General features: G+C 31.3%; 1 protein-coding gene across 1 annotated transcript in view; it reads left to right on the forward strand.

The window, feature by feature from the left end:
- Positions 1-11185, forward strand: part of PIK3C2G (phosphatidylinositol-4-phosphate 3-kinase catalytic subunit type 2 gamma) — a 269937-nt gene that overhangs the window by 24266 nt on the left and 234486 nt on the right. Inside the window, 2 exon segments of the mRNA XM_025047424.1 lie at positions 4459-4561; positions 9923-9993. Of these exon segments, the coding sequence (XP_024903192.1) occupies positions 4459-4561; positions 9923-9993 (174 nt within the window).

Consider the following 11185-nt stretch of genomic DNA (forward strand, 5'->3'; position numbering starts at 1 on the left):
ATTTGTGTTCTAATCTTAGGCCTTATTTTGTTGAACCCAGAGTCCTTATTTGTAAAATGAGAGAGGTGGGCAAGAACAGTACTTCCTTTCCAGTTTTTGAGATCTCTTCATGCAAAATTATACATGGTACTCCATAATTAAAATATAATTATTTATCTTCAAGACTGGATTAATATGTTAGAATAAAAATGCAAATCTACCCATTAGCCTACTACAATTCTCATGAAATGACAGAAAGAAAAATATTAATGAAAAAGTTCCTGATAAAACAAGAAAGGGTGATAGCATGGGAAAGACAAAATAATAGCAAGAGGATTGTTGAGTTCCCAGGTAAACGTCAAAAGATATTTTAAATAGAAGGGGCTTTTATACATGACAACTTTATTTTAAAAAGGCAATTTTCTAAGAAATGATGAATTTTCAAAATTAACTTAAGGAGAAGTATAAAAGTGAAATAGAACAATGAGCCATAGGGAGTGGAAAATGTAGTTTTAGGCAAATTGCACCAAACCTTCAGAGATTACAACAGAATTCCACAAGCAAAATCAACACATAAACCCAACTAATATATATCATGGAAAAATTGTTAATTTATAATAGAACGGAATCTATAAAATATCTTACAAAAAGCATAATATATGTAAGATCTACATGGAAGAAAACAAACACTTTACTCAAGCGCATAAAAGAGAAACCAATGGATACAGAAATACACTTTTCTTTGAAAGCAGAATTCAATATTATCAAAATACCAACTCTTCTTATATAATTTCATAAATAAAATGTAAGTCAACACTATATTAACATTTTCTCTTTAACACTGACACACTAATTCTAAAATTGTTCTCAAAGAGAAATTGTGCAAAATAGATAATATATTTTTAATGGTGACTTTCACTTATTTTCACTCTTCAAATTTGCTAGAAAATTAAATAATTGAAACAATTTTATTTTGACATATGAATAGATATATGGATTAATGGAATATTTAGAGTCCAGAAACACATCAGATATTTATAAACAAATGGTTATGTGTTAAATATGATGTCAGAGATGAAAACATGTTCTTATTAATTAGGGATGTTTGAGAAAGTTTCTATCATTTTGGAAGAAATGTCTAAAATTGGATAGATTGTACATTCCAGATACAATCTATCTGGAATGTATCAATGTATTTACACAATGATACATTCCAGATAGATTGAGGAAATAAGTATAAAAAGCAAAAAAGAAGTGTTGCTATGAAAAAATTAAATTGAATTTTTTAAAGAAAATTGATAATCATTAAAAACTTTATAGCTGAATGAAATGTGGAAAAAGTAAATTTAAAAGATTAGAACACTAATTATAAAAATCTGACTCATTTCTCCATTCATGTTGTTCCTCAAGTCCAAGTATGTGCTCTGTATTAAGGAAGCTGTATTGTTTGAAACAAAGTCATACATACAGAGAACAAACTGATGGTTGACAGATGGGAAAAGGGTTAGAGGATGAGTGAAAAGGTGAAAGACTAAAACTGCTAGCTATAAAATTAGTCACAAATGTAAAGTGCAGCATAGGAAATATAGTCAATAATATTGTGGTAACTATGTATAGTGCCAGACGGATACTATACTTACCATGGTGATCACTGCATAAGGTGTAGTATAATTGTCTAACAGCTATGTTGTACACCTGAAACTAATATATCATATGCCAACTATAGCTGAAAAATAAATTTTAAAGATACACATATAAAAATTAAGTTTTTTAATTAAAAAAATAATGAAACAGGAAATTAATTACAGGCTTGGTTTATGCCAGGAAGAAAACATAAAATTATAATCAATAGACACTTTATCCTATATCAAAGGCTTTCTTTATTCTAATATCAAAACTTTAGCAATTGAGAGGCTATTTGGATATTTTTAGTTTAAAAATAAAATGTTTTAAGATATATATCTTTGTTATAATTCCTATCTAACTTTTTTCATCACACAATCTACTACTTTTCATGATATCATCAGGTGATAAAAGAACCTGAAAATAAAATGCAAATGATCCCTACCTGGGCAACCGTAGGGTAAATGGAGAACTGAACAGATTAAGCTATAAACTTTATTTGAGAGTGTTACATAAATAATTACTAATTCAGGTTGCAATACAAAACCATTTAAGATATGTTTTATTTTTTAAAATTAGGTAACCACTGGAAGATTAAAAACATTTTGTGTCTCCCAATCCTCTAAAGATAGACTCAGAGAAGACTCAGTGCCAATAAATGAATGAAAATAATTTTTTAAAATAAATATGGTTAATATAAACCTATAATACACAGCAGAAGGAACACAAATATTTGGAGCAAATACAACACACATTAATATCCCAACTCTAATTTTCTGATTAAGAGGCAGTCTCAGAAAATGAGTTAAAAGAAATTTAGCTACAGGCTAGAAATACAGCTAAAATAAAATGTTCTCATTTTTAACGGAAATATATGTGTGCTTAACCATTTATTTCATCCTACAAAAAATTGCCATAAACTCTTGTAATTGTTATTCTGGAAAAAATGGAAGAAAGTAATTTTTCTTAACTGTTTTGTTTTGTCCAGTTTAATAAAATTCAAATGTTTTCCACGGAATGTTTTTTATAATGTAACATTTTTTAAAAAAGAGAAAAATTATAGAAGAAAAAAAATCCTTCTAAAATCTGATAATTACTCAAAATCTGATAATTACCCAGACTCTACCACACACACACACACACACACACACACACACACACAGAGAGAGAGAGAGAGAGAGAGAGAGAGAGAGAGAGAAAGGAAAGAACTAATTTCCTTTTAGAAAGAAGTAGAATTGGAAGGTTTAGGAAATACAAATATAAGATGTTCAGTTAACTTTAATTTCAGAAAACTATAAGTCAGTTTAAAAAGCAGTAGCCATATCTGAGGTTGATTTCACCAAACTAAGGTCCAGGGTCCAACTTCAACATACTGAGAAAAGGAAGCTTTGAGAGCAAGATGGATCACTGCTCTTAAGTTGGTTCCCAGAAGAGAAATAGAACTTTAGGCAAGGAAAGAAGAATTAAAGTTGGGGGAGGTAAATGGAGAGGAGGTTGATTCTGTGTGATAGAATATGAGAATGGCCATTGGAGCAGAACTTCAGGGAGAGAAGTCAGGAGTCAATGATTCCAGTATTTCAGCGAATACACAGACCATACAGTATGTCTAGACCAGCAGCAGAAATGACTCAAGGAAGAGTATGAATCCTAGGGATAGCACTAGGACGGAAATCTTATTTAGACTAACAGGGGAAATGGAGCATGGAACACGTTATGAATACTTTCATAATTTGGGTAGGTGTTGGATTTTCTTTAAAAAATAGCAATTGCTAAAATAAACATTTACAGAGAACTTAGTAGACATCAGCATAGAAAAGTTTCATTTGTCTGACACTGTTGGGAATAGATGGTTCCAAATATTTAGTGAATTTTCCAGATACATGAATACATCACCTTAAGGGCCCCAAATTTTTAACATAAGGTTTTTTCTCCTGAAATCCTTTATATGTTTAATGAAGATCTTAAACAAAATACATTAATGTAGTTCATCCTTTTTAAATGACTCAGAGTCACTAGAGATATCAAAATTTTCAGCTGTACAGATCACATAGTAAAAGCCTTTCATTTAAAAGAATAGGAATCATATTTACATTGTAAATCAGTAATTCATTGTGCTCAATATTTAATCCGTAATTAGCAAATATTTACAGCAAGAAAAAGGTGAGAGAGACAGAGAGAAAGAGAGACAAAAGAAAGGTGAAAATATATCACACCACTAGAAATTTCTGAAATAGGAAAGGATATTTTTTCTGTTTAATCTACTTGTCAATCCCTTGATATAGACATTAATATTCCAATTCTAAAAAGGAAAATATTAAGTTTCAGATAATTTAATTGATCTGCATAAGGTTACAGAGCTAATAAATCTGTCTCTAAAGCCCATGACATGTTTTCCTCACCACTCTGCTTCTTTGATACAGTGGTCTCCACATAGACTTTGTGGCATCAATTAGACCTCTCAGAAGCATGCTGTCCTCAGCTTTTAGGTGGCTGGATAAAACTAACTTTGAATATGTAAAATAATCTTCATTATAATTTATTTTGTCTACTCTAAATGTATCTAATCATTTTCTAACTTATTCATTAGAAAATAATTGTAATATCTTGTCATTTAAAAATGAATATAATGAGGATATATATATATATACAGACACATATAAAACTATCATCTATCATATATATGTATATACACATATATATACACATATATTTACATATACACATATATATACATACACATATAGACTTTTGCCAGATTAAATTCCAAAAATAAAAGGAAATGAAGTTAGAGAGGATAACATATACTTAGGGGTATTAGGGGAGGAATTGATTTTTTTTTCTTTTTTTTTCCTTCAGTGATCACACTTTGGGGAGCCACAAAATATTTCAGAAAGATAAATCTGTTATTCAACTTAATCTGCAGAAAAATAGGGAAGCTCCAGGAAAGTTATCGCGAAAGGTAAGACCTTCTTAGTACTGGTTTCAATTTGCAAATTGATCATTTTAAGGACAATATTCCTATCTTTATGGATTGTCACCAATTTGGAATTATATTTCCTGATGAAGACATATTCATTTGAGGATATTTACTGACACATAATGAAATATTTATCTATGCCTGTTAACAATTTGGACTGAAGCAATTATATCAACACATTACGGCAACCTCAGTATAAAAAGAAATCAATAGGTCTCTTGGAAAAATTATTTATGAAAAACTTATTAAGGTTATTATATTCATACTAGCCATGAATCCACTAGGAAGTAAATGAAATAGAAAATGTAAAGTGGAAACCACTGAAGGAAGAAAAATAGCACAACTCGTTCTATTTGAAGACTCCGTTTATGTCTGTGTCAATATAGTTTAAATCAGGACAGATTAATATTCATAATATATATAATAAAACTACCTAGAAAGGAATTGCTTTCTTAATCTGTCCTGATTGCTGAGCTTTAATGACAGTTTCATGCTGTTTGACATGAATTTTATTCTCTGTGTGATGTCTTAAGTTACTTTAAACCCAAACTGCACAATATACAATGAACTTTAATATTTTGGCAGTTTTTATCTGTAGAACCTTCCAATTATTTGCTTTAAGCAAAAAATCCAATCACCCTGTCATTTACATCAGATAACAGATTTCCAGTGAATGACTTTTTTTTTCTAGTCTGAGGTGTTTCATCATAAAAAGTGTCAGGTGGTGCATTAGGTTGCAATATATCAGTGTGAAATATAACATAATGAGGCCAAAAGAGAGTTGTTTGGAAATATCTTCTGGGACTGGTTATCCAATTCAGCCAGTGTTGACAGCTCCAGGACTATACATTTGAAATCTCCACAAAGAAACATTATAAAGTACAACTAATACCCCCAATATTAATAAACCTAAAACTCTTCACAGTGTCCTCAATGTTGACAAAAGAGCTGAAATCATCGTTTCATTTCAACATGAGGGAAGAGAGGAAATATGATTCTAATTTCTAATCCTGTTTAGAAGTTGCGTGCTGCTAAAAAAAACTTATTGTTAGTAATTCACAGATCACTAACATTTCAGTTTCTTATAAATTAAGGTTTATTCTGAAATCCACATAATTCCATACTGTGATATAATATGTATGGAGTATATATTTATATCTTGGACTTGAACATTTCTATCACATTTACTCTTCACAATAATTCTATGTGGTAAATACTATGAAAAATAAGGAAATTGAATCACAGGGAGCTCCATGACTTTCCCCAGATCCTATTCATGGAACTGGTAAGCAGAGTTACACGAATTTGAGCCCAGTCAGTAAGTCTCTACAGCTCATACCTATGCTACCAATTACTCAAAAGTTTTAGATGTGAGTTTTAGATGTGAGATCAATTGGTCAAAATTCTAGATATATACATATAATTTTTTTCTTTGTTTTGTTTTGTTTTCCACAGCTATATCCACATACCCAAATGTCTGAGGCATGATAAGTGTTCAATAATAATTAATCCTATTAAGTGCCAGGCACTATTATGAGTACTGTATGTGTATTAACTCACAATAGCCCAAGAGCAAAATAATGTGATAATTACTACTATTTTCCTTTTTTATATAAATAGAAGTACTGAAAATTTTAAAGGTTATTTGAATGACCCAATATCTTACAGCTAGTAAATAAGGAAGATGGGATTTGAGCAAAGTTAGTCTAGTTATAGAGCTCACTATACATAATGCCATCCAATATGGTATCTTTGGGTTGTTGTCATCATAAACAGGGATAAGTATATAGCATAGCTGGGTGTAAAGTGTATAGTTGTCACTAGAAATTCCTGGTTTTCAATGTGTCATTTGCATCATAGTGGGAATTAAATTACACAGTTCTTTTTTTATGCTTCATGGTTCAACTCATACATTTTTACTTCCTGCGATCAATATCACCTACTCTAAGCTAATTCAACAACTTTCTAGGTAAATAATATAAATGCTGTTCTCATCTACAACTTTCCTGGCACTGACATTGTTATTTAAAAATTGATAATATGCCTGATGGCATAGGTATTTGTATATTCTAAATTCACTCATATTTACTATAAAACTGCTACGTACAAGGCCCTGTACTAATGATAGAGTAGTAAACTCAATCAAAAAGATCTCAATCCTCAAAGGACTTGCTGTGCAGGGGATTCAACTGGCTTTGACTCTCAATTAAGAATAGTGGTGGCCTTCGCATAGACTATGAAAAAGATATTCCATGTCTCCATCTCCCCAAGTCCTGGCTCTTCCAGGATATTTTTAGCATCACATTCCAAAAGAGAAGATATTACATTTTAGTAAGAGCTATAAGAGTTTACTTCCAGGTATTGTGCTAAGTATACTAAATGTATAAAAATCTAATAATTGATTAATTGATTAATTTATCAAATATTTATTAAATGCTTTTTACATACTAATTATACAGTACTTTAAGGATCTTATATAGTAAAGAAACAGTTTACTGAACCTACTTATAATTCCGAATTATGTCTTAGAAACCATATGCACAGACTGTTACCCATTTGCTCATTGAACAAATAAAAACTGAGCTCCTACAATGCTCCAGGCACTATTCCAAACACTGGACATATGGAAGCAAACAAGATATTTCAGTTCTTGTTCTAGAATGTAGAGTTCACATCCTAGTAAAGGAGGCAGACAATAAACAAATAAACACTAAAAGTCTGATAGAAATATGTGCTTTGAAAGAAAAGATAACTATGCTTTCAGAGTCTAGAGTAGGAGCACCTGATGCAAATGACTGTGAAGGGCTAGCAGTGGAATTCTTTTTATACATAAATCCTAGCGCATAGAGGCCTAGCTCTGACCAGGGAAATAAGAAGTGTTACATTAATTGGTTTGATACCTTTTTTAAAAGCAGAGATGCTGTATTCATACTACCAAACTCAAATGTCTGCTCTTGGACAAATTATTAAATTCTTTGCACCTTTGTTTTCTTATCTAAAAAAATGTGAATAATAATAGTACTTAATATGGTTACTGTAAAAATTCAAATAGGAAACATAAATGAAGAGCTTAAATCAGTTCCTGCACCTAGTCAGGACAATGTATTAGTTATTGATGTCATAAAATTAGGGTGTTAGACGATATGATATTTTAGTCCTTTACTGTTAAAAACTCTATATGATAAGGAGATAGTGAATGTTCTCCTTTCATAATTCTATTTTTAAAGTGTCAAAATTCTTTGTGATTTTCATAACTTTAGCTGTAAGTGAAAACTTATGAACAATTATATTTTCTTTCTAGTAAAACAACATAAACTTGGCTTGATGATATTCTTTTTATATAATACTAGAAATATAATCATCATTATCATTCTATTAAATGTACTGACACTATTGCTTTTCAGTAAATACTTTAGAGTTCCCTAATTGTAAAAGGCATTGCAAAGCTTAAGTCATCTCAGACGTCTTTCCTACTTTAAGCTTGCTTGTATTATAATGAAATATGGCAATTTAATTCTTGTTCCATGAGATTATTCATAAAACGGGTTGACAGTCTTTAGAAATCATTCTAGGTTTCAAAATTTTTAAATCCCCATCTTGATGAAATGTGATATGAATGACTGAGTCTTTTGTTCTCTGTCTCTTTTAAATTTGATCAAAAGTATTGCCAGCATTGTAGATATTAATCATAAAATCAAGATTTCATGCTAACTCAAGAAAATATTCACAGAATATTTACAGCAATATATTTTGTATGAAAAAGGAAAAAAATGCCTTAACTTTTTCCTTAAGATGAAGGTATGACCTTCAGCTTTGGAGAAAAAGTAAAGTGTGTGATATATTCCATGGACAACTGCTCAAACTTTCCTCCAGCCTTTTGAGAGCTTTCAAACAAAAAAGATTTTCTTGTAAGTGACAATGTGACAAAGGCCAATTTTCCCCCAAAAAGCATCTCTAGAAGCCAAGTAAAGTAGTTTTAAAATGAATATTATTATGCTATACTGAAAGATGCAAATAAGTCGTATTTATATGCTTGCTATGGTTTTTACTTCTGAAAAAACAAAAGTGCCAAATATTACAGTTCAAATAGTACTACCTCTTTTTTGGTTCTCGTTTTTATTTTTTAATCTCCCTCCCCTTTTACTGTGCTTCCCATGACTAAAGTTTATCTTTTTCTTGTTGCAGGAAAATATTCTCCACTATCACACTTCCAGATTTAGTCATCCCAGTGACTCTAGATGTAAATTTCTAGATAGTGAGCCTCATGTTTTCAAGTTCCTTAACATTTCCACAAAGTTTTTCTTTTTAATAGCACGCACTTAACTTATGGTATTATAGTGAAGACCGTATTCTTTCCATGTAACTTAGCTTTCTTCTTTCTCACAAACAACCCAATATCAAAATTAATTTATCTTTGACCTTAAACCATATAAAAGTTGTTTTTCTGATGTTTTCTGTCAGAAACTCTAATAGGTAGCTTTTAAAATAGATTGTGTGTGTGTTGACATACAAGATTACAAGTACCCTAAGCATTAAGGGATTTCCTCACCTCCCAAACTTAACACCACCGTATGGTGACATGGTGCAATTATGGAGTATATTGGAGTATATCGCATTCTCCTCTGCAAACTTGCATAGAGTTTCATGAATGTCCTTGCAGAATTGCTAATCAAGGAGTATGGTATGAGTGTGTGTGTGTGTGTGTGTGTGTGTGTGTGTGTGTGTGTGCATGCATATGGACCATAGGGCTGATATTTTATGATGAGTATTTATCATATTTATCTTGGGAGGATGATTACAATGCCGCCTGATAACTCCTGGGATTTATACTTACCAGTAGTTGTAATTCATTGGCACAATTTTATGTTCATGAAATGGAAACATCTCTTAACTGACATTTTGGCGGCCAGATGTGGTAAATCTGAAAAATGGAGGAGTTCATTCTGTCTGCGGCCGATCTGGAAGGCTGTCAAGTCTTATACGGCCACGGCATCTGTGAGCTAAATGTAAAGAAAAAGTGCACGTATGTGGGAGAACTGGTGTCTGCAAAACTGCCTTCCTGCTGGTAGAAATTAATGTTTGACCTTGGCGATGTCAAGAGTTTTTTTCAACTGTCTTTGAGGTTTGATCCTCAACGAATGCTCAGCTTTCTGTTTTACTCTTGAAAAGAATGCTTACACAGTTAAGGAGAGTCTTGTAAAATCTTTAAAACAAAATATTAAAATGATGAATGAGGGTTATCAAAAAGGTGAACGAAATGACAGCAGGAAGTTATAGATCTATTTTTATCTGGTACTCATTCCTATTCACTCTATAAATATTAATTTATTCTGCTGTCTGCAGCATGAAGATGACCACAGTCAGTTTTATCTGAACCAACTTCTAGAATTTATGCATATTTGGAAAATATCCAGGTAAGACATTTTATTTCTATTCCAAGACTACTTTCTGACTGAGTTTTCAAGTGCCAAATCAGAATGTTTTTTAGTTGATTGTAAAAACTGTCTTTTCATTAGTACAGTGGAGGCTATTGTACATTTAATAGATATTTCCCTTTGGCAAATTCTGTTAGTAATTATCTATTCCTCACAGCTATTCAGACACAGATGAAGAACTGCTAACACCTTCAAGAATAATCTAACATTCATTTTAAATCTCTGCTATAAGTTATTACATTTTCAATGATTTTTTTTCTCATTCATTTTGTGAGTGCATATGTCACTAAGCTCTTTGTATAACTGAATTTCCATACTTTGAAAGTCGCCATCTCCTACTTTAAATTCCTTTCTGGAACTCCCTGAAAATAACTGGTATATCATAAACAGAGAAGTGTAAATTCAAATTGGAAAACTCAAGTGACAGCAAATGAACATATCCTAATTGATTCTGATATTGAAATGATTCATGTATTATTCAAAAGAATGCATCTAACTTCTTACATTCTGTAAGAAGCTAACTTGGGAGAAGATAACCAGTGATATAGTATGGGTTTATCTGGAATTGTTCTGAGCTGAATGAAGCAAATAATGGAGTGTGGGAAGTAAATGTTATAAATCTCTAAAGAAAAGCCTGATATAAAAATATGAGTTAAAAGTACTTCAGTGACTATTAATAATAATTATTTGTGGATTTTTATACATTTTGCATATATTATCTCATCTAATTCTCCCTACAGCCCTGTGAGACATATTATCTTACTTTAGAATCAAGAAAACGAAGTTCTGAAACTTGAAGTTATTTAACTTGCCCGAGACCACTTAGTCCGTTAGTGGCAGTATTGAAATCAAGTCTGTCTGAAATTTGCAAAGTCCATATTCTTTCATTAAACTATTGTGTCTTTCCATATGTGCCTCTCCTTTTTTCCCAAAAAATATTCAGCCTCACACCAAATAATCATAGAATGGGTAGGATTAGAGAAGACTTTTGATATAACCTAATCCAAATTTTCATTTTATAGCTAATTACTAGATCAGGTATAGTTTCCCCTCAAAATGATGTACTGACAAAGGCTGTGGTTTCCTTGTTCCAAAAGAAGTTTATCAAAAGAAAGAAAGAAAGAAAGAAAGAAAGAAAGAAAGAAAGAAAGAAAGAAAGAAAGAAAGAAAG

This window comes from Pteropus alecto, unplaced genomic scaffold (genome assembly GCF_000325575.1).
Source record: "Pteropus alecto unplaced genomic scaffold, ASM32557v1 scaffold103, whole genome shotgun sequence".
NCBI lineage: Eukaryota > Metazoa > Chordata > Mammalia > Chiroptera > Pteropodidae > Pteropus > Pteropus alecto.